Below are 24,936 nucleotides of genomic sequence, written 5' to 3'. Positions count from 1 at the left end.
AGTGACCCAACAAAGACAAAAGCATGGAAGATCCTAGAAAAGGTAACCTCTTACCAGGAAAGAATACTATCATGCCCTGTGCTTTTGAAACTTTGTCAACATGTGTGTCCACAGTTGAAGGTAACATCTCATCTTTGCGGACAAGTTCTTCTTCTTCAACCAAGTCCCCTTGACCAACAACCAAGAAATCTTCAGTTTTGATCAGCGTTCCTGCAGACCCAATCAATGCCTGATTTTGGGGACTCCGACGAGCATACTGCTCAAGAAAAGGCTCTGCCTCAGAAAGATATGTTGATGAAGGTAGTTGTCTGTTTCCAAGTTTTCTCTGTATGTATACAGCCCTTCGCACGCAACAAGCTAGTTATAAATTAGCTGTTTATTCTGTAAATGAAAAACAAATCACCAGACATTGAAAGAAGCTTGAAGAGTTGCACAAAAAAATAGGAGATTCCCGAAGCAAGAAAATTCACTGAAAGGGGATTTTACAAATTGAAACAAGGCTTCTACCTTTATAATCTTATATTCATGAAGTTAACCTTACCATTCATTCAACATTGCGCCCATTTCCTTAATCTTCGCAGCTGATGTGCCCCAATTCTTCATTTGCCTGTCCAAATGTAGCAAAATTATTTTCCTTAAATAATAATCCAAGCAATGATAGACCAAAAACAGAAACACTACGAGATATTACACAAATGAGAGAATATAAAAGTATGTGATTCATGCACACTGATAATTGGTGCAAAATGTAACTAGTTTTGGTCTTCATAATTGTCATTGTACTCATGTTATTATGTATATCTTATTGTAACAAGCAAAAGAAGAAAGAAAAATTACTCTTTTCAAGCATGGGTTTCATGCTTCTTTTGATTGGCCAACTAAGTTAAGCATGTTCTTCATCCTTCTAGGATTTGTCATGTCATAAGACTAGTTTTCATGAGTCAAGAGTGTCAACATTATTTGTATAAGACGCTTTGGGAAAGTTGTAACATGTAAAAGAATTTATTTTTGAGTCTAGAAAGTCAAAAAGACCTCCAAGACCAAGTCGGCCCTAACTGTGAAAAGTCTGCCTAAGACAAGGGCTCTTCAATCTCTACCAATAAGAAGGAGAAAAGAAGAGTGAAAGTCAAAGAAGGAATTCAAAATCAAGGAAGAAGAAAAAACTTGAGTTTTTCACCTATTTCTCTCTCACAAGTGGAAAATTAAGGTTTGAAGGAAGTTGTTGCAAGGGCAAGATTTCTGAAATCACTGCAGGTTTGATATCCTGTGATTCGCAGCCGAAAATCTGAGTTTGAAGCAAAGTTGAAGGGTTTGACTTTGTTAACTTTAGATAACAATGGTATGTTCTATGCTTTAGCACAATTTACTTCAATGTTACCTTAGAAGCCTAATGACAATTTCCAATTATATCCAGTAGCAATCAGATTAACTTAAAACACATTGATAGTAAATGCAGATACAACATAAAAACAAGCGCAGAAGACAAGCCAAGACAAGAGGACACAAGATATGGCGGATGTCAGGGACAAACCCCAATGTGGGGAAACCCTTTGATCAAATCTTCTTATTATTTTTCAATAGTTCAGCAGAGAGAGAGAGAGTACAAATATCAAATTAACTTTCCCAAAATAGTCCTGTCAAATCAGCCATCAACTCCAGCACTAACTGTTGGAAATAATACTGAGAGGGGGGGGGGGTGAATCAGTATTAGTAAGTCAATAATATTTCTTTTCACAATCAGATTTGTATACGCTATTTCAGTTAATTAAACTTGCGTATATACGCAACTGTAGTTAAAGAAACTCGTGTATATCCTGCAGACTTATAATTTAGTTAATTCATCAGATGTTGATCTTTAATTTGTGCATCAGGATTCAGAACCATATAACAGTAACCAGGTACAGTGAAAACAGAGCAAACAATCACACACAAGAACACAAGATATAAGGTGGAAACCCAATGTGGGTGAAAACCACCTGCTGCAATTTGTCTCTATCTTCTTTTAATAAGAAACTTCTTTTTACAATATTTATGCACTGGTGCAGTCTTATACCAGTACGCATGCTTCTACCTACAGAAGGCTACAACCTTATCTTGTTCTCCAGCTTCTCCTGGAACGGAGCTACAACCCCCTAGCTCTTGTACTAGCTGATGTGTTTACTAGTACGTAGGTGCTGACCTACAGAAGGCTACAACCTTCTTTTTTCTTCCAGGGACCACGTTTCATAAATTTTCAGACTGGATCCATCAATAACTTCAATCAACCATCAAATATATCTGCATCAACCAATCTCCTTTGCACCAACCAAAACTAAATCAACCAATCACTTTTCTGAATGCTATAACCAGAACACAATAACAGTGACCAGAACCCAGAACACTGCAACAACAAACAGAAGTAGCTAAAACATATTTTATGAGATGTACGCTACTTCAATGTGTAGAACCCGCGGGCATACACACTTTTCACAAGACAAACCTGCGTATACGTTGTTTTGAAATGTTGAACTACCGTGTATACGCCCCCTTGCTATAATGAATGTGCGTACAGATCTGTAAAAGATGATTTAACCTTTACAACTATTCAAACATCAGTTATACCCAGATCATCAGATTTACAGATTACGACATGCGCCAATTATTCAGATAAAAGATCAAAACCACATAAAGATACTTCTCTTCAAGTTTTAAGATCTTGACCCATCAATAGAACTTATCCTTCCTCAAGCGCTCAGGTTCTTCCTTGATTCAGATCCAGCTATGCACCATAACCCAATGACCATTATTATAGATCTTGTTGTTCATTAGATATTCAATACTTGAGTGTCTTTGCCTAATGATCTCCTCCTCCTTTTATATTCTTAGGCCTTACTCAATACCATGGTCCAAAACCACCAAATATCTGGGGTCAACACTTCGGACAAAATACCTTGGACCAATACCATGGGTCAAAATACCAAGGACCAATTACCACGGACCAAAACCAAGTTTTCCAACATGTACGCGCTTTTCCTTGCATGAAAGTGCGTGTATACGCATACGCGCCTTTTGGTTTGCGATCCCCCGTGTATACGCAGTTTGGTCAAGGGGAACCTACATATGCTTCTTTTTCTTTCATTCTGTGATCTGTCATCTAAGTGAGTTGCCATCAAAGACAACACTTGTGTCATAGCGCCAAACCTATGTCATGATGCCAACAATCTCCCCCTTTGGACTTAATGGCAACCCCAAGTCATTCTCCCCCTTTCTCATCAAGGGCAAAGGGTTATGCTCCCCCTAAGTACACGCTGAAATCTCTGATATGTTGAATTGTGTTGTTCATGCTCCCCCTAACTGTAAGCAAGGTCTGCAAAAAGATGTTCCACAAGAAGAACATGACTCTATACATCATAAATGACCTTCCTATCACCAAAGATTCATACATACATCCATCTCCCAACCAAGTGGGGATATACCAAGATTGACTCATCCACCCAACCAAGTGGGGAAACAAAACATGATAAAACAAGAACATTACATCATCCATCCCAGTCATAGTGGGGAAACAAAAAAGGTCGTTACATGACCTTGATAATAAAAGATATACATGACATAGAGACAAAATATCTAAAACAAGACTATGATAGTCATCAGCAACTATCATCAGCAACATCTGTCAATCACCATCCAGACCAGCAACCATGATCTCCCTCTGCACCTATTCCACCTGAAACAAAAACAGCTGTGAAATTGTACCAAGATCTTCTAAGATAATGCCAACAATGCATTATTAGAAGTATATGCTCCCCCTGAACTTGTGCCAAATGGTCTCTGTCAAAACCATATCAGACTCTTTTCATCCTGAGTCTGGCTCACTGTTTTTCTTCAAACCAACATATACGCGACTGTATCCACAGCAACCGGCGTATGTACGCGGATATGCTTCATGAAACTCGCGTACAACCATTTTCCTCTGAACCAGATAGGTTTCAACAGCAAGATGATGCATCAACTACTCCCAGCTTCTGTCTGAGATATTCAAATGTCTCTCTGGGCAACGGTTTGGTGAATATATCAGCAACCTATTCTTTGGAGGGAACATACTCCAATTTGACCTTTTGTTCAAGCACTTGTTCCCAGAGAAAATGATATTTGATAGGTATGTGCTTGGTTTTTGAATGCATGACTGGATTCTTTGAAATACTGATTGCACTTGTATTATCACATAGAATGGAGATAGGTGGAGTGCATGTGATCTGAATGTCTTGCAATGTTTGCATCATCCAAAGGAGTTGTGTGCAGCAAGATGCAGCAGCCACATATTCTGCTTCAGCTATAGATAATGCAATTGAACTTTGTTTCTTGCTGAACCAAGATACTAATCTGGAACCCATATAAAATGCACCACCACTAGTGCTTTTTCTGTCATCCACGCTTCCTGCCCAATCTGCATTTGTATATGCATGAAGTGTAAGATCTGTATCCCTAGGATACCATAAACCAAAATTTTGAGTTCCTTGAAGATATTTGAAGATCCTTTTGACTACCTGAAGGTGTGCTTCCTTTGGATTTGCTTGGAATCTTCCAACTATTCCTACTGCATGCATGATGTCTGGTCGGGTACCTGTTAGATAGAGCAGACTACCAATCATGGATTTGTAGGTTGGTTGATGTACAGCTGTTGATTCATCATTTGCGCTGAGGCTGCATCCTGTTACCATAGGGGTACATACTGGTTTAGACTCTTCCATGCCATATTTCTTCAAGATCTGCTTGAGGTACTTGGTTTGTGATAGAAAAATACCATCTTTATTTTGTTGAACTTGTAAACCAAGAAAATATGTGAGCTCACCAAGCAGGGACATTTCAAATTCTTTCTGCATTACCAAAGCAAAGTTTTGACTCATGGCTTCTTCATTGCTACCAAAAATGATATCATCAACATACACAACAAGTATTAGCAATTTATCGTTGTCAATTTTTATACATAGATTGTTATCAGCTGAGCCTTTTGAAAAACCTTGTTGATTAAGCTATTTGTCAAGACGATAATACCAGGCCTTTGGAGCTTGTTTTAGACCATAGAGAGCCTTTCTGAGTCTACATACAAGTTTTAGATCATTTCCAAGGATGAATCCATCTGGTTGCTCAATATATACTTCTTCTTCTAGGTCTCCATTAAGAAAAGCAGATTTCACATCCATTTGATATACTTTAACTTCTGAAAGCTAGAAAGAGCAAGGAACATTCTTATAGCTTCAAGTCTAGCAACGGTGCAAAAGTTTCTTCAAAGTCTATACCTTCTTGTTGAGCATACCCTTTACAAACAAGTATGGCCTTGTTTCTAATAACTTCTCCACTTTCATTAAGCTTGTTGTTGAAAATCCATTTGGTTCCTATGACATTTTTATCATTAGGCCTAGGAACCAATTCCCAAGTATTATTCTTTTCAATCTGCTCAAGTTCTTCATTCATGGCCTTGACCCAACATTCATCTTTGCATGCTTCATTGACATTTTGCGGTTCAACAGCAGAAAGCAAAGCTAGATAGCTTGAAGCTTCTGTAATAGTTCTTCTTGTTTGCACACTTGCCTCTTTCTGCCCCAAAATTTGAGTCTCTGGATGATTCTTCTGAACATACCTGGATGGAGTCTTTTCTTCTACCCTTATCTGTTCTTCTGGTGCCTCATTGGTTTCTTCTTCAGAATTAGTTTGATTTGATGTGGAAGGATAATCCTCATCTTCTTCATAATCTTCGGTTTTTCCCTGCTTTGGATTTTGGCCTGCTTCATCAACCACAACATCAATACTTTCAACAATTTTCCCAAGTCTTTTATTATACACTTATATCCTTTACTTCAGGAAGAGTAACCAAGGAGAATGCCTTCATCTGCTCTAGGTTCAAACTTGCCAAGTTTTTCATCAGTCATTTTGATGTAACATTTGCTTCCAAAAACTTTGGAGTATTTTACAGTAGGAGTCTTACCATACCAAAGTTCATGTGGAGTTTGAGTGCTGTTTATCCGGACGTTTGTTTTGTTGAGAATAGTGATGGCAGCAAATGCAGCTTCACCCCAGAAGGTTGCAGGAGTTCCAAACTCATCTAGCATAGCACAAGCCATTTGTTGAACAGTTCTATTCATTCTTTCTACCACTCCATTTTGCTGAGGAGTTCTTGCGGTAGAGAATTCCCTTTTTATTCCATAGTCGAAGAATTCATCTGAGGTAAATTCCCCTCCACGATTAGACCTGAGGCATTTGATTTTGTGATCTGATTCATTTTCAACCAAGGCTTTGAAGGCTTTGAACTTTTCAAAAGCTTCATCTTTATGCTTTAGAAGTCCTATCCAACACATTCTGGAAAAGTCGTCAATGAACAATATAAAGTATTCTTCTCCACGAGGTGACTTTTTCCTAGATGGACCACATAAATCAGTGTGAACAAGTTCAAGAGGCTTACTAGTTGATCCTTCCTTCTCAGGGAAATGTGCTCTGGTTTGCTTACCAAATTGACATGATTTGCATATTGTATTTTATGGAATGCTGATATCTGGAAGATCATGAACAGCCTTGTATCTGCATGCTTTTCTTATTTGAGGGAAGCTTAGATGCCCCAATCTTCTATGCCATAACCAGTGTTCATCGTTTTTGCTTAGGTAGCATTGTTGTTGTCCCCCCTTGAGTATGTACAAGTTGTTTGGAGTTCTTACACCTTTGATCACTATTTCTCATGTATCAAGCTCACGAACAATACATCCATTTGATCGAAATACTACCTCATTTCCTTGATCACACATTTGACTAACACTCAATAGATTATGCTTTAGACCATCTACATACATAACATTTCCAGCTTTAACTTTTTCTTTTAAGAGAACAGAGCCTTTACCTTTTATGACTGCATGAGTGTCATTACCAAATGAGACCTTCTTTTCCTTTTCTAAGGCATTATATGACTGAAGTTTTTCTTTATCACCTGTCATGTGTTTCGAGCATCCACTGTCGATGTACCATTGATTTTCTTGTCCTTCTGCATACAAGGCTATACCACATCTTTCTGTTTGTGATTCTTTCCTTCTCCATGTTTTGGGACCCAATGAAACATGCTCTTTCTGAGATGTTTGCCAAAAATTACTCCTGCATTCAAAATCTTCATGACCGAAGTTGTTACAAATAGAGCATTCTATTTCATTTTCAAGAGCAGAAAAGTTATTGTAGGTCCTTGTCATGATCCCAGTCACATTCCTTTGATTTCGTGCTTCTCTAGTCATGATGGTCTTGTAAGCAACACATTGAGCATCTTTGTGTCCAAAGTTATGACATTACGTACGTAGATAATAGAGATGATGGGGGCAATGGCGGTGATGGCGGCCCTTATGGTCGAGCGAGAAATCGATGGCGGCCCTCTCCCTTATGGTCGAGCGATAAATCCCTTAATGGTCGAGCCCCTACTGGTGATGGCGGCCTTAACAGTTGAGCCTAGCCCGCAATAATACCTACTGCTTCTCCTAATTCAATCAAGTGACTGTGAGTAGTACTCCGACCAAAAACATTGGCCATTAAAGAAATTCCTTCGATTATCGAATCTACTGACCTGATGATTTCCATTGATATTCATTCTTGAAGCAGATTGAGAATGATTTACCTGAGGTAGGTTGTAGCTTCTGTTCATCCTTGAAGTAGATTGAACCCGATTTACCTGGTGACCTGCTTTATGCCTTTGCTGACGATTGTCAACCCATTCACTTCTCCTTGCTGCATCAAGGTAGCTTTTGGAGGTTGATGGCTTCTGTGCTTGAGATGCTTCTTCTGTATATCCAAGACCTGTCTTTATCATAGGAGAACATTGCACTTTGATAATTTCGTCTAAAGTTTCTGATCCTTTAGCAAATCTAAGATTGAGAGCTTTTGTTTTCTCAATGTCTTTTCTTACACCCACAATTTCACATTTTAACTTTTCATTGTGTTTTTCCCTTTCAGCAAGTTGGAATGTCAGAGTATCTATAATCATACTCTTTTCTTCTAAACAGATTTTAAGTTTAGAAATTTCTTCATAGAGACCATCTTCATCTAAAGCATCCAAGAAATCATCATCTTCAAAAGCCATCAAAAGTCTATAATCATTACCATGTTCATCTTCATCACTATTTGATAAACCATCGCTATCTTCATGCGTATAGTAGCTCTTCTTACTTACATTCTGTTTTCTATTCCATTTTGCTGGTTCCTTACCTTTATCCAGCTTATCTTTATGAGGACATTTGGCTGCATAATGACCGACTCTTCCACAAGCAAAGCATTTGAAAAGAAGTTTACCTCTGAATCTTCAAAACCCCGTTGAAGGTTCTTGACAAAGTTTGCTTCTTCCTCTCCTTCTGAAATGTGTCCCGATTCATTGAGCTCTTCTCTTCCCAAAGCCTTGAATGCGGCTTCTCTCATATCTGATGGACCCCCTTTCCTCATTTCAAAAGCAGGTAGGATTTCGTGCAGCTATGTCAAGTAATACTCTGAAGATTCTGCTTTTCTTCTATGGCAGAAACTTTTGATTCAATCTTAGAAGACAGGGATCTCAAAACTTTTTCAACTACAGTAACTTCTTTTATCTCTTCATCCAATTTTTTCATGTGATTAACAATCTCATCTATACGTAAGAAGTAATTAGCTATACTTTCATCATTGTGCATTTTGAGAGTTTCATATTGAATTCTGGGAGATTTTAGTTTTGCACATTTTACCTAATCGTCTCCTTCATAGCATAGAACGATCTTGTCCCATATTTCTTTGGCGGTTTTGAGCTACATAACCTTGACAAATTCTGATTGTGACAGACTCCCCAATAATGTATTGACAGCCTTGGAATTTGTTTCATATTGCTTTTTACCTGCAATATCTGTAGGAATTGCTGATGGAAATGTGTGTCCTCCTTCCACGATTGCCCAAACATCTGTTCCAAGAGATTGAAGATAGGCTGTGGTTCTCACCTTCCAATAGACGAAGTTGCTACCATCGAAGATTGGTGGTCTAATGGATCCTTCTCTTTCGTAGGTACTCATGATGATAGATCTTCCTTCAAGCGATCAAGCTTCTTTTAAAGGACCTGCTCTGATACCAATTGTTGGAAATAATACTGAGAGGGGGTGGGGGGGTGAATCAATATTAGTAAGTCAATAATATTTCTTTTCACAATCAGATTTGTATACGCTACTTCAGTTAATTAAACTTGCGTATATACGCAACTGTAGTTAAAGAAACTCGTGTATATCCTGCAGACTTATAATTTAGTTAATTCATCAGATGTTGATCTTTAATCTGTGCATCATAACCATATAACAGTAACCAGGTACAGTAAAAATAGAGCAGACAATCACACACAAGAACACAAGATATAAGGTGGAAACCCAATGTGGGTGAAAACCACCTACTGCAATTTGTCTCTATCTTCTTTTAATAAGAAACTTCTTTTTACAATATTTCTGTATTGGTGTAGTCTTATACCAGTACGCAGCCTTCTACCTGCAGAAGGCTACAACCTTCTCTCATTCTCCAGCTTCTCCTGGAAGAGAGCTACAACCCCCTAGCTCTTGTACTAGCTGATGTGTTTACTAGTATGTAGGTCTGACCTACACAAGGCTACAACCTTCTCTTTTCTTCCAGGGACCACGTTTCATAAGTTTTCAGACTGGATCCATCAATAACTTCAATCAACCATCAAATATATCTGCATCAACCAATCTCCTTTGCACCAACCAAAACTAAATCAACCAATCACTTTTCTGAATGCTATAACTAGAACACAATAACAGTGACCAGAACCCAGAACACTGCAACAGCAAACAGAAGTAGCTAAAACATATTTTATGAGATGTACGATACTTCAATGTGTAGAACCTACGGGCATACGCACTTTTCGCAAGACAAACCTGCATATACGCTGTTTTGAAATGCTGAACCAGCGTGTATACGCGCCCTTGCTGTAATGAACCTGCGTACAGATCTGTAAAAGATGATTTAACCTTTACAACTATTCAGACATCAGTTATACCCAGATCATCAGATTTACAGATTACGACATGCGCCAATTATTCAGATAAAAGATCAAAACCACATAAAGATACTTCTCTTCAAGCTTTAAGATCTTGACCCATCAATAGAACTTATCCTTCTTCAAGCGCTCAGGTTCTTCCTTGATTCAAATCCAGCTATGCACCATAACCCAATGACCAGTATTCTAGATCTTGCTCTTCATTAGATATTCAATACTTGAGTGTCTTTGCCTAATGATCTCCTCCTCCTTTTATAGTCTTAAGCCTTACTCAATACCATGGTCCAAAACCACCAAATATCTAGGGTCAACACTTCGAACAAGATACCTTGGACCAATACCATGGGTCAAAATACCAAAGACCAATTACCATGGACCAAAACCAAGTTTTCCAACATGTACGTGCTTTTCCTTGCATAAAAGTGTGTGTATACGCATACACGCCTTTTGGTCTGCAATCCCGCGTGTATACGCGGTTTGGTCAAGGGGAACCTGCGTATACTTCTTTTTCTTTCATTCTGTGATCTGTCATCTGAGTGAGTTACCATCAAGGACAACACTTGTCATAATGCCAGCACTAACCAGAAAGTCAATGGTGGTCAAAGCAAGCCCGAAATGTCCTCCAAGCAGCTCAGTCAACAGCAGAAGAATTTGGTCTTTCAAGAGGATCAAAGTCAGCCCAAAATAGATCAGTCAAACCAGTCAAAGGAGAAAGAAAGCCCTTTGTAAATTCTGTTGTCAAATCAGAAAGTCAACATTGAAGTCAACTCAGTCAAACTATCCCAATCACCTCGTGCTAATAAATGCGGCCTTCATAAATCAAAATTTTGTCCTCCAAATCGAAGTCAAAGCATGGTCAAACAGCCCAAGTCAATGCTAGTCAACGCTGCCCTATTCCCTAAAAATTTCGGCCTCCAAAAGAGTCCAGAAATTCGGACTCCTGCCACACGTGCGAAGAAGAGAGAGATTGTCCTTGAGTCGTAAGAACCAATCAGGGGAGGAGAGAGATGATGTTGTGATGTGTTGAGATAATGTCCAAATGAGAGAGAGGTCACTCATATTTATACACTTCGTTGAGGGTGAGGAGACACATCCAATGGGCTTCATGAGCCTACATTTGACTGAGGCCGACCTTGGCAATTTGTGCATGAGAAAGAATAAATTCAAAATTCCATTTTTGCTTGTCAGAATGAGATGATCTTTATATCAAAATTGGAGCTCTCAAAAAGAGGAATCCAATGCAATAATCATTTCTATCATATGAATTGTCCTAAAGTGGAATTTGTCCCTAGATGCCAAATTTTACACTCCCTCTCAATTAGGGAGAATTCCACCTACAAATCCATCTGTCAGCATCATGCCATCTTGTCATCCAGTACCATCCCTGTCATCCCTGTCATCACTGCCCTGCTCTACTCTGCTGAACCATGAAGAAGTGATTGAGAGTGAGTCATAAGATCATACCACTCTCCATTGACTAAGGTCAGTCCTTGATCCTAGATCAAGTTGTTGAACACCATGTATCCTAGTCATAGGGAGTACGGCAGTACACAATGCGTCCATCGGTAGTGCTATGGTCCCTAACCATCTTTTCCCAGCTCATTGGCCAGATGAGAGGTACTTCCCATGAGTCTCGGGTATCAGCAAGAGAAGGTGAAACACTCATCCTGCCCATATGCCATAGAATAAGGTGAAACACTCATCCTATGCATATGTCAATAGTAGGGCAAGGTGAGCCACTCACCCTACATTCATCTTTCTAAGTAGGGGAAGGTGAACCACTCACCCTACACCCATGTCAACCACAATGGGGTATCACAGGGGAAGGTGAACCACTCACCCTATATCCAATGCACCACTAGGGGAAGGTGAACCACTCACCCTATGGTCGCTCACAGCTCCAAGAAGTACCCCAAGCCCCCAAAGCTCCCAGAGCTCTGTGTCCAACTCATACGTGACCCTCATAGGAGGGTCGTTCTACAACTCCAAGACTCTCTCGTAAGGTTAAGAATTTGACCTTCCCCAAAGGCTTCGTGAGAATGTTTGCGACTTGCTCATTTGTTCTAATATGTTGGAGCCTTATTGCTCCCCGTTGTACCATATCCCAGATAAAGTGGGTACCTAATATCAATGTGGTTGGAGCAATCGTGGAACACGAGATTCTCTAAAAGGTGAATCCCACTCTAGTTGTCACAAAAGATCACAGTGGTATCCAACACGTGCTCAAATAGCTCACTGAAGAGCTTCCTCAACCGAATAGCTTCACAATGAGCCATACTCACAGCAATGTATTCGGCCTCGGCAGTGCTTAGTGCAACCGATTTCTACTTCTTGCTCATCCAAGATATTGAAGCAAACCCCAAATAGAAGCAGCACCTAGATGTGCTCTTACGATCCACCACACTGCCAGCCCAGTTAGCATCTCAATATCCATGTAGCCTCAAGTTCATGGCAGTGTATCTCAGACCATAGTGGATTGTGCCCCAGAGATATCTCAAGAGATTCTTAGCAGCAATCCAATGAATGTGATGAGGCTCGACCATATATTGACTCAACGTATTCACACTGAAGCATATGCTAGGACGAGACTTGACCAAGAACATTAGGGCCTCCCCAAGTTGACGATACTCGGTAGGGTTAGCTAATCCAGGCCTAACAGCACTTCCACATAGCTCCTTAAAGTTGAGTTCCATCGGAGTAGTCACAGGCTTGGAATCCACCATCCTACATCTCTCAAGTAGCTTCACAATGTATTTTCCTTGAGAAAGTAAAATCTCACCTAGCTTTTCCCAGACCTCCAGCCCTAGGAAATAATGCATCAGTCCTAGTTCTCTTATCTCAAAGTCGAAAGCCAACTCCCTCTTACATTGATGAATGAGAGGGTCATCACCTATCAGAAAGAGATCATCCACATTGTTGAAGTTTCTAAGTCCAACTGTTAGACACCCTTCATGTACTTTACTGATTTATTCCTACCTACTTGTTCTATTAATTAACAAGTTATTTACCATGTAAATACTGAAAATAAATACAAGTGCATGCTCAACACATTACAAATCATCAACTGAAGGAAACAGAAACAAACACACAAGTGACATCGTTGTTTTTGGACTAATGTCCCCAGAAAAACCCAATGCGGGAAAACTAGTGCAGCTATCTGAGGGTTTGATTTCTTAAGCAGTTTCAGAATACAATCTGGGTGCCAAATCCGGCTCACCCAATAGAGAAAAATCTCGGCAGTAGTACCTCTCTACTCAGAAGCAGATATTCCGGCTAAAACCCCAGATAAACACTCCGGCAGCTCCACAACTCCAATCTGCCCCACGAAACCTCCCAGCGTCAACCTCTAGGGTCTGCACCAGCCTCTTTGGCCCAGCGTCAGCCTCTCTGACCCAGCGTCAGCCTCTCTAGGCTCTGCGTCAGCATCTGGAGCCTCTTTGTCTCCCACGCTGGCCCTCCTCAGGCTCTGCGCAACTCCTGGCTGCCTTTGCGTGGCCTCTAGCAGCTTCTGCGTGGCCTCTAGCTAGCTCTGCGTCAACCGTCTCCCGGCTTCTACGTTGATGCTCTCGATACTATCTCCGCCTCTCTGCTTCTGTATTCACTGCCCCTCAACTGCAACTCTGATCACTCTCTCAATTTTCTCAGCAAACCCAGCCCCAGAAAGTCGAAATCTTGATCTCTTGGTGTATTTTCCAAGTGACCCTCAAGCCTCCTCTTATACTTTTCTCGTTGACAAATCAACGGCCGAGATTAAGTCCCTAATCAACGACTAAGATTAGATTTGACTTGATCCATGACTTTTGGACCAGTCTAACACAGTTTTATATTAATTCACATTAATATTTTAATTTCATTAAGTTTAGACTTAGGGACTCCATTAAAAATATTAATTATTTTAATATCTCCCAAACTGTTTAGAATCTACCCAAACCCTTTCTGGGTATTGGAGATCTCATGTGCCTTAGCCTCTCCACCCATTTTTGTGGCTACAGCACATCCGATGCTACCCCAAATCAACACACATAAAGGGCCAGAATGAGAGGTCTTCCCTTTTCAACTTTGAAGTATAGGTTCAGGTCAGCATCACTCCTTGTATATCCCAGCTTCATAAGATAGTTATCGATCCTCTCATACCAAGCCTTAGGGGCTTGCTTCAACCCACAGAGGGCTTTCTTCGACCTGCATACATGTGTCTCACGATCTTGAACCTCGAACCCCTTGGGTTGTTCCACATAGACTTCCTCCTTAAGCGAACCATGCAAGAAGGTAGTTTTGACATCCATTTGGTGTAGGTGTTTTGGACATCGAACAAATGGTGGTATATCAGGCAACCAGTGCAAATATTTTATCATATTCTACTCCTTCCTTTCGAGGGAAGCCTCCAGCAACAAATATGGCCTTTAACTTTTCAGCACTCCCATCAGCTCCATGTTTGATTTTGTAGAGCCATTTTGAAGCCACAAACTTGTCTTTGGGTCTAGGAACCACATCCCAGACATCATTCTTCATGATCGAATCATACTCCTCATTCATCACATCCTTCCAAACTTCTTGTTTCACGGCTTCTTCGAACGTGCAAGGCTCAGATTATACAAATGTACTTGCCACCATCCCCGTGCCTAATAGTTAGAGAAAAAATATCATGTTGAGGATCCAAGGAAACCCAATAATGAGATTATCTATAAATCATGCGAGACAGGAAGTGATGCAGTGTTGACAAATTTTCTTCCCCCCTGATTGTCATGTCCCTTCGTAAATAATTTTGGGACAAGATTTAATTTTGTATTATGGGGCTAATTTTGGAGTTAGTGGACCCCATTCGATGCTATTAGGAGTCTAGACTAGGAGAAGCTATTTTGTTTTGAAGTTAAGTTACACATGGGGGCCACCCTCACTAGGGAATTACGCACTCGCTAGTTCGATATGCATGGAGGGGAGATGACTTTTGCATGGTGTTGGTTAAGTGGGGCCCATGATGGCAGACGAAATGGAGGGAAAGCTCCCCCACGAAAACTATATAAGGAGGACAGCTCTCCTTTTCTTATTCATTCATGAGTGTATATCAACTTCTCTTCGTTGCTCGAGCTGCTTAGCCGAGTCACTGGCTGTTTAGCACGAGTTCTTCAGGCGAAGAGCTCACCCTTTCTTCGGGGGACTTCGAGTGCCACCCTACGGAGGTTTACTTCATTTCTTTAGGAAGAGATTCACATTGTGATTTCCAGCAGTAGCATTTCCTTCCAAGTGGTGCGTATTTCTGGAGGACGTTGTGAGAGAGGAAACCAAGTTGTTTATGGAGCTGATCAATGGAATTTTGTTGTGAGATTTTCCAAAGGAGAGACTAAGGAGGATTGTCAGCATTTGGGGGAGTTTGGGAGTTGATTGAGCATCAAGCTTAGCAGTGTGACTTTCACACTACCTGGACCAGTGCAGAGGCAGTGTTTGGGGAGCTCATTTGGTGGGTAGAGTATCAGCGCTTGAGGCTAAGCTTTGCCGTGGAGGTTGGAGGAGTTATTCGGGGGGAAGTTTGCTTCCTTTCCAGAGCTTGGAGGAAGAATTTGTGGCCATTTCTTGCAAGTCGTATTGTTGGAGCTATTTGGAGGGCGTAGGCCATAGAGGAGGTCGAATTTGGGTGGTTGGTTTCAGGCCAAACCCTTTCTAGGTTTTTGTGGGTTTTGGACAAGGTGTTTGTGGCTGAAGTTTCATCATTTTCCAAGCACTGGAGGCAAGGTTTCTTGCAGCTCCTTTCCAGCCAGTAGTTGTCGTAACAAGAAGATAGCGCATAGCTTTAGAGGAGCAGTTGCTTTCTAGCATTTAAGATTATTGTCAACACCTAGATTCTGTCTAGCTTGCCCTTGACACAAGCCTAGGTGCTCTTTCCACACTATTGTACATTGCTCCATTAATAAATAAAATGGCTCAATTCGTTCTCATTTCTGTTGTGTATTGAATATTTGTTGATCGTTTAATTTTTCTGTGCATAAATCGAATTGGCTTTTGTAATCACTGTTTGTTTAAGTTTGAAACATTACACTAATAGAAAAGATTCAAAACGAAGAAATTAGGCATAGCTAAAAAAGTTTGGGTACTTCAAATCTTCCATCATAGCATTTTCAAGACAAAGCAGTAGGATTGACAATAATTGCATCATCATCACCATCGCAACTAACCAAGAAGAAAAGAAAAAAGCGAAGAAAGAAAAAGATATAAAAAATGAACCACCAGTTTTCAACAAGATCAAGCCTCAATGCATCAATAGTCGAAAAAGGAAAGGGAAGAGGTTTTGTATATCTGATGGCCACAAACTGGTTAATATTGGGACAAGGCAAAGTCCCAAGATAGTTAGAATTGGACAAGGCACATCAAAGAAAGAACCTATGGACTTGCCTGTGAGTAGGCAGGTTCTCAAGAGGGATTTCACCGAAGATGTCTTATGCCATGGGGCATCTTTTTGTATCATATTTCTAACCTTATCCCTTGTTATTTTTGTTTAATTGGTTTTATTTCAAGAATAAATTGTCATTTATGCTCTTAGAATAAATTTCCATTTTTTCATATGATGATATTTTGAATGGATATTGTTAATATATGTAATTTGTCGATGGATGCAAATTCCAGGTTCTTGCACACTAACACTTTGTATCTAGCATGCATCCCCATATGGAGCCAAATGTTGACTACTGGAGTGGCACCTAATGATTATATGAAAGACTCCATGCCCAAGGATGATCCAGAGGACACTTGTATCATCAGATATCATCAGTCAACAGAGTTTTTTAGCTCTACTTCTATTTTCTCATCATCTTTCTTGTACCCAAATTCCACATCCTGTGGGGAATTGTAATAAGTGATACTAGTAATGATGAGTTTTGAGTCTATAATAGGCCTATGATGCTCGAACTCGATCAGCAAACGAGTACACCTTGGAGTGTTTTTTTTATCTCTAAGTTGCAGGAAACGTTGGAGAAGGGTCCGTTTCCGGGCGGAAACGGAAACGAAATGGAAACGAGGAAACTCGTACCGTACGGCTTGGAAATGCATTTCCGACCGTATTGGCCCATTTCTCGAGAAGGAAACGTGGCCAGTGCAATCGGAAATGCGTTTCCAGGTCGTACGACAAAGTTTCCTCTTCTAAATTGACTTTTTCTTGTATTTTTTTATTTTTTCGCTTCTAATTTTTTATTGGGCGACTAAATATCTTCTGGATGCCTCTCAAGTTATAAAAAAGATGATTTTTTGAGTGGGGCAGCCTAATGTTCAAGCCTATGGCCCTAGTGTTGATATGCAGTTCATGGTAATGTTAAATTCTTAAAGTAAAAGTGACATTCTCCTTTATTTTTCATTTTCATCCTTTACTTAAATTTTTAACATTACCATGAATTTTGAAATGACTCAGGATGTTTGAGAGTGGTTTCGCCCTCATTGGATTTCATATGGAGAAAGTAGAATTTTAGATCTCACTCAAAATCCAGCAGACTTATCTGTTTTTCAGGATTTCAGGATTGGGGGGATTGCAATGTTTCCATTGGATTTTGTCATGTACTAGGGTATGGAACTTGTATTTAATCAAGAGAACCAAGCCCTCTATGCAGGGGAGACTCCCAATAATCAAAAGCATGTAGGATACTAGGGTATGTAACTTGTATTAAATCAAGAGCACTACGGTCATTCGACTATGTAGGAGGAGACTCCCAATCAAGCACGAGACAATAAATTAGAAATTTCTCGTGGCTAATTTTGGATATTGCTATTTTCATTATGTGATCATTCATGAGTAAATGTGATATAAATTTAGAGACTTGTAGTATATGCATTGACAATTTAACCATAATGTAATAAACTAGAATGTATCATATATGTTTTATGATTGCACATATTTCTTAAATGTCCTAATATATATATATATATATTGTGTTTCCCCGTTTCCAAAATTTGGGGTGGTCACGTTTTGTATCCGTGCCCGTTTCGGAAACTCGTACCTGTTTCCCCGTTTCGTGCAACTTAGTTTTATTTGGTTAATTATCCCTTCTTTTTCCGAGGTGGATAATTTTCTAGGTTTTTTCACTCACTTTTAACCCCAAAGTCAGGGTGACAGTTTGAAGGTTGAGCCTCTGACAAATCTGTTAGGATATTCCGACACATAGGAAATAGTTAAGTACAACTTGGTCTAGTATAGAGTTAAGTATAGAATTAGGTAAAGTGTGTTTCTTTACCTTGTACATTTTGTAACTTACAATCCGACGGTCACGATATGTAGTGATCTGACGGTTCATTCTCTCCTCGGTATTACCGACACTTGATCCGTGGCTTGACACCCGATTGGTCCATGATTTCTATTTAAAGCGCATGGAGGGTCATTTGTAGGGTAATCCGTCTATGAGAGAAACTTATGTAAATTTTCATTCTTTTATTAATAAATTGCCTGAAGTGGCCACGTTGGCTCAGGCCGTGGATTGTTTCCCTCTTTGAGGGTTTTAACCACGTCAAAAATACTGGTGTATTGATCTGCGATCTGGTTGTGAGCGGTGTCCTTTGGTGTTCTGTCTGAGGAACTTACCCTGTAAATTCCTACATGGTATCAGAGCTACTTGAGGGCCGCGTCCGTTGGTGATCCAAATCTGAAGCCGGTAGAACTGCATCCGACTGTTGTTTCCCAGATCTACTGTTTCTGACTACTTTCGGGCCGAGAGGACTGCTCTATTGTGTTGGGAGCATCTGTTCCAGTGAGGAACCTCTTTCGTTTCATGCGAAAAGGTTTCTGGTAGCCCTAGCTGCGTCATTTTTAAGATCTGGAGGTACACAGTGTTTATTTGCAGTTTACAGTTATTTTCTCTCTGTTTACTTTGGTTTCAGTTTATTAGCCTTTTTTTATTACCGAATCTATACCTTTCATTTCTGCGTATGCTCTTTGCCCTGCGACTCTGTGCGATCTGAGCAAATCAGAAACAGAAAGGAAGGATTTTTCTCATGTGTATGCTCTTTTCTTTGCGCCTTAGTGTGATCTCGGAAAATCAGAAACATTGAGGACAATATTTAGTTTCCGGCTAAAGCTAACTTTGAGTCGCAAGGTTCATTTTTGAAAATATTTAGTTTTTCGGCTAAAGCTAACTTCGAGCCGTAAGGTTCGTTTTCTTTGCATGTCCGTGTTGGGTTTTGTGTTTTTTGTTTTGTAGGGAAAAAGGGCTTTCTCAAAGCAAGCACGCAACCCAAAACATTAACCCCCCCCTCTCTCTCTCTCAAATTTTTTGTATAGCTCAATTGATTCAAAGCTATTTTAAGAGAGTAGAGGTCTTGGGTTCAAATCTCCATTTTTTGGGGGCGGATTTTTCATTTCCGCACATTCCCGCACTTCGTCGGCGACTTCATCAATTTTTTTTCAAAAAGCCATAACTTCTTCATCCGGAAGCCGTTTTCAGAACCGTTTTTTTGAAACAGCCTAATTTTTCGAGATCTATCCATTGGAACACTTAGTTTTAGCATCTTTAGCTTCAGTTTCCGTTGAAATGGAAAGTCAATACCAAGTTACCCTTAACAGCACCAACTACTTCCAATGGTTGTCCTACATTGAGGATTTACTTAGAAGTAAAGGTCTCTACAGAATAGCCTCAGGCCAAGAAAAGAAACCGAAGGATGAAGATAAGGCTGCTAAATGGGAAAATAGGCAAGATCAAGCACGTGGATTGATAGGGATGTCTATTTCTCCAGATCTTAGATTCCATATTGCAGAACTTGATACTCCTGATGAAGCAATGAAACAAATCAATAAAGTTTTTGGGATTAAAAATGAACTTAGAGCCCATCAACTTGAAAATGAGTTGCTTACATTGGACCCTAATAATTTTTCTTGCATTGAAGATTTCTTGTCCAAGTTCAAGACCCTTAGATATCTCCTGGAAGGTGTTAAGGTTAAGAAAGAAGATAGTAACCTTATCTATTCCATTCTTACTAAGTTGGGACCAGCCTACTCTGTGTTTGTTTCCACCTTCCATCCTACAAGAGAAGCCTTCATTTTCACATGGAAGACTGTAAGCCAGCCCCTTCTCCCTTTCAGTCTGGAGTCAAACTTTCAGTCGCTTGTACTTCTCCTGAAGTTGATGCTGCCTTATACCATCAACTTGTAAGAAAACTTTTGTATCTAACCCATACTCATCCTGACCTTTCCTTTGCTGTTGGCCTTGTTGCTCGGTTTATGCAAAACCCACGTGAAAGTCATTGGAAAGCAGCTAAAAGAATACTTCGTTATGTTCGAGGTACAGTTCAGTTTGGGATTCATTACAGTGCCGAAGCATCTCCTCTATTGGTTGGTTTCACTGATTCCGATTGGGCTGGTAACCCTGATGATCGGAAGTCTATTGCCGGTTATGTGTTCACTCTTGGTTCAGGACCTATTACATGGGCTTGCAAGAAACAAGGTGCCATTTCTCTTTCCTCAGCAGAAGCAGAGTATCGTGGTGCCGTAGAAGCTAGTAAGGAAGCCTTGTGGCTTCGTCAGATCCTGTAAGAGTTTGGCTTTCAGCGGCAACATCCGACTACACTTTGGTGTGATAATCAAAGTGCCATTCAGCTATGCAAAGATCCAGTCCAACATCAGCACAGCAAACACATTGAACTACACATGCACTTCATCGGAAAGCTCATTCACGACCATGTTCTTGAAGTGCAATATTGTTCAACAGATGATCAAGTTGCAGACATCTTTACAAAGGCTCTCACAGAGGCGAAGTTCACTAAACTTCGATTTATGGTTGGAGTTCAGGAAGTTGTCACTAAGGGGGGATAGGCTCTAGTGCCTCCTTCCTTCTCCTATTGTGTCATATTTGTAAATCCTTCAATCCTATCCCAAGTTGTTCTTAAGGGGGGATGTTAGGATATTCCGACACATAGGAAATAGTTAAGTAAAACTTGGTCTAGTATAGAGTTAGGTAAAGTGTGTTTCTTTACCTTGTACATTTTGTAACTTACAATCCTACGGTCACGATATGTAGTGATCCGACGGTTCATTCTCTCCTCGGTATTACCGACACTTGATCCGTGGCTTGACACCCGATTGGTCCATGATTTCTATTTAAAGCGCATGGAGGGTCATTTGTAGGGTAATCCGTCTATGAGAGAAGCTTATGTAAATTTTCATTCTTTTATTAATAAATTGCCTGAAGTGGCCGCGTTGGCTCAGGCCGTGGACTTTCCCTCTTTGAGGGTTTTAACCACGTCAAAAATATTGGTGTATTGATCTGCGATCTGGATGTGAGCGGTGTCCTTTGGTGTTCTGTCTGAGGAACTTACCCTGTAAATTCCTACAAAATCTTAGTGTTTAGAGTCGATGTATATTACCATACTAGATCACACACAAAAAATTCGTAGAATTTGGTTAGGTCCAGGTAGCCATTTTTCAATTTTTTATATTTTCTGCACTGCAGAAATTTGTAATAAAATTATATTAGTGATGTAATAAGTGATGTCTAGAGAAGTTGTGTAGGGTATGAGTAATTAAATTGGCACCTCTCACCCTCAACTTTCTACTATGACACACTTTGAGGGGTTAAAATTGTGTTTTGAATGAACCCTCAAAACCCATTTTTCCTAAATTTAGTGGGAAATTTGGCAATTAATTAAGCCAAAACTTAAATAAATTAAGAAAAATAAATATCCACACATGTTAAATGTTGTGGAAAATTATGGAGTTAAAGTGAAGTCCCAAGGTGATGTGGACTCGTAAAATCAAGGAAAGGACATGTGCTCAAATAAAATTGAATTTTTGGCATTAAATGAGAAAGTTGCTTACTTGGAAATTCGAATCTGTGAATTTAATGTACATTTGGGAGGATTTTGTGGGAAATTGTCCCCACATGGGTTAGCACCCATCTACACTTGTCATTCCATCATAAAATTCGAATTTGGCACATAAGGGAAAAAAAAATAATGTCCACTTGCCAAAATTCAATTTTTACACTTGGCATTGGAACTAAATTCAACAAATTCAAATTTCTCTTTGGGATTGTCACCTCCTGCCACTGTTTAATCACTTCTACATTGGGATTTGCTCCCAACTCTCTATATAATGGAGCCATGGGCTCTCATATTGTATCATGTTATGAGTTATTGGGCTTGAGGAGACTATGTTTGTTTGTACTTGCATATTTTTAATATAATCAAGACTTTGGAACTACATGGCTTATGTTCTCTTGGCATTTTGAGGTGACTTTTTTCATGATATTGTTATTGTTTTTATTTCTTTTTGCATATTAAATGAGAATTAAATTATATTTTGCCATCTTATTTGGATTGGTCTGTGGAAGCTATCTTGCACACCCATTGATTTAGAGTAATATTCTAGAAATAGGTTTTCTAAGTCATTTTCGGAGGAATACTTGGCTATCATGTTTATGATTTTGCTTCACGTATCAACTAATATCTCTTTCAAGTGTGTAGGAAAGATTTCGATTTGTGTGCAAGAATCCATCCGGAAGTGGGGGAAATATTCACGAGATCAACCAACTCCTAGAGCCATAGTGATCCAAGACTTTGTCATTGTCCACTCCAAAGTCTTCCATCCAACAAAGCAAGAGGGAGTTTCTTCAATCTATAATTACTTGATCATCATTTAAATATTTCTTTTATTCTAGCTTTTCAAAGTCATATTTTGTTTTCAAGAGCCATCATCAAAACTAGGCAAGTATGGGGGTTTATTCTCAATACTTGAGCTAGTATTTTTGTACATTAAATTTGTATTCTAGTTTGTTTGTTTTGATTAACTTTTGGTTTTAATTTTGCAGCCATGAGCTTGAAGCATTAGACAACAAAGAGCTTTGAGGAGAGACATTGAGAAACTACTTACTTGTGTGCATGCAAGACCCCCTCACCCATTTCAAGGATCGATTTTTCAAGTGAAGTCGTGAGTACTCAAGGGAGGCCTTTGAGCCTTGCAGCGTGTTGTTGTATAATCTTGAGAGAGAGTACAGCATTGTTAAATTTATGCACTTTGTAAAGATCTCTCTCATATTGTGGGCAGCCATTTGGAGACATTTTAACCCATCTCAACACTAATAAAATAAAATTTCTATTTTGAGAGAGCTTGAGATTTTTCCCATCGCAGGCCCCTTCCTCATTTGAGGACGAAATTCTTGTCGGTGGACTAAATTTTGTTTCTAGTTTTTCTTAGCTTTCTAACACTTAATTTCATTTTGTGCATGCTTAAAATTAATACATTTCACTCCACATGCAATTTTTCCTAATCTTGTATTTAAATTCTCACATGCATAAGCTTCAAACTTGTAAACTTGAGCAAATCTTATCTCATGTGTAAAAATTTCATATTTTGGCAAGTTTTAATTGTTTCATAATTTCTTCAAGTACATGCATCACTACTTGTTCAATTTATGATATATGTCATGGAAACTATTGGAGCACTATCACTTTTTTCAAACAACTGTAGTTTAAAGCAATCTATTCCATTTTACTTGTTTATTTTCCATTTAATGGTGCAAACACATATAAGCTTATTTACATTTTAGTCTCTCAAGTTTTGCAACTATCTTATTTCTCTTCAAAGCATTTGAATGTAGCATTAATTTAATTGGGGAATTAACACAATTTGCACTTCATCTATGCATTTTAGTATAAGAAGGCCCTAAGTCTTACTAAAATTTAACCTCCAACAAAAGTTGATTGAAGTAGACATCTTAAGGACCCTCTATTCCTCTATGGATTCATCACTGTGAGACCCAAATCTTTGGGCGAAGGTGAGATCTAAGGATTGAAGAGTTCAATTGCAATCTTGTTGTAGAGATAGTTAATAAAATTAACCAAAAGCATTTTCCATCACATTTACTTTACTTGTCTCTTGATGTTTTGAGTTGTTATATTGCAAAGTTTATTTTCAAAAAACATTTCGAAGCAAGTATTGTGTTCCTTCAAATTGGTAATAAGTGATTTCATTTCATGCTCAAGTCTAATTCCATATTGACATCCTGATTTAGCATTTAGCATCTCCTATTATACTTTTTTCAAAATAAATTTTCTAATTGTTGAGTTTTGGCAAGATATGTTTTGATTCATGAATTGATTTTATATCTTACAAATATCTTGTGCTAATATCTTTTGTTTGCATTTCAGGGTTACTTTTCTTTCAGTATTGGAAGCATTCCATCATTACTTTGAACAAATGTATCTTTTATTTTGTTGAGCAAATTCTTTATAAGGCAGCGGTTTTATGGATTCCCCATGTTAATCATTTTCATTATTATTGCTCATATCATATTTTGCTCATAGATCATTAAAAGTAATCCATTTTCAGTATAACAATCTCCTAGAACATCATTTCACTTTAACTTAACTTTTCATTAGGGACCATCCCCTTAATTAGCCTAGGTGATAGCTTAAACAGAGAGAGAAGGGATTTAGTGTAACAGCCCCTTCTCTTACTTCCCTGCAACCAACCACACCTTGTGGGGTTGAAGGCTTTTCTCACTGACTTGTAGGCAGGGTCAACAGTATTCATGGCAAGTACCCTTGGTACATATTCAGCTTCTTGCTTTCACGAAATGTCCCCCTCAGTGCAATATGATTCTCAGCATCTTCAAGAGTATCTTTGAACCACAAAGGTCTTTTTCTTGAAGTAGAGAGCTTACTAAGAAGTGGATCAATGGCATCCATCGAACCTTCCATATTGGGCATTAGTTCATCAAATGAAGGTTCAACCTGTTTTTCTGCATCAGCATTATCATTGTCCTTCCTAGGGATAGGAAGATCTCGGATCTTTCTAAGAGCAGAATCTTCATCGAAAGTGACATCAAGACTTAATTCCAATTCCCTTTGACCAGGCACATGGATTCTATATGCCTTTAAAGTTTCACGGTAGCCCACAAACGTTCCTTTCTTCCCAGATGCATCTAGTTTGTTTCTTTTCTCTTTCGGCACAT

The 24,936-nt window shown here is 39.2% G+C and overlaps 1 protein-coding gene across 3 annotated transcripts in view; it reads right to left on the bottom strand.

Annotated features, from left to right (window-relative positions):
- Positions 1 to 24,936, bottom strand: part of RNL (RNAligase) — a 420,780-nt gene that overhangs the window by 211,125 nt on the left and 184,719 nt on the right. For all 3 annotated transcript variants that reach the window (XM_089402248.1, XM_089402249.1, XM_089402247.1), the window contains 2 exons: positions 542 to 607; positions 55 to 341 (listed from right to left, as the gene is read on the bottom strand). In XM_089402248.1, coding sequence (XP_089258374.1) covers positions 55 to 341; positions 542 to 607 — 353 coding nt within the window. The remainder of the gene's footprint in view (positions 1 to 54; positions 342 to 541; positions 608 to 24,936) is intronic.

This window comes from Pinus tabuliformis, chromosome 2_1, assembly GCF_031772625.1.
Source record: "Pinus tabuliformis cultivar Carrire ecotype Pingquan chromosome 2_1, CPIR1, whole genome shotgun sequence".
NCBI classification, from domain to species: domain Eukaryota; kingdom Viridiplantae; phylum Streptophyta; class Pinopsida; order Pinales; family Pinaceae; genus Pinus; species Pinus tabuliformis.
Note: the sequence above shows the minus strand (reverse complement) of the source record. Positions and strands in the feature narration are given on the sequence as shown.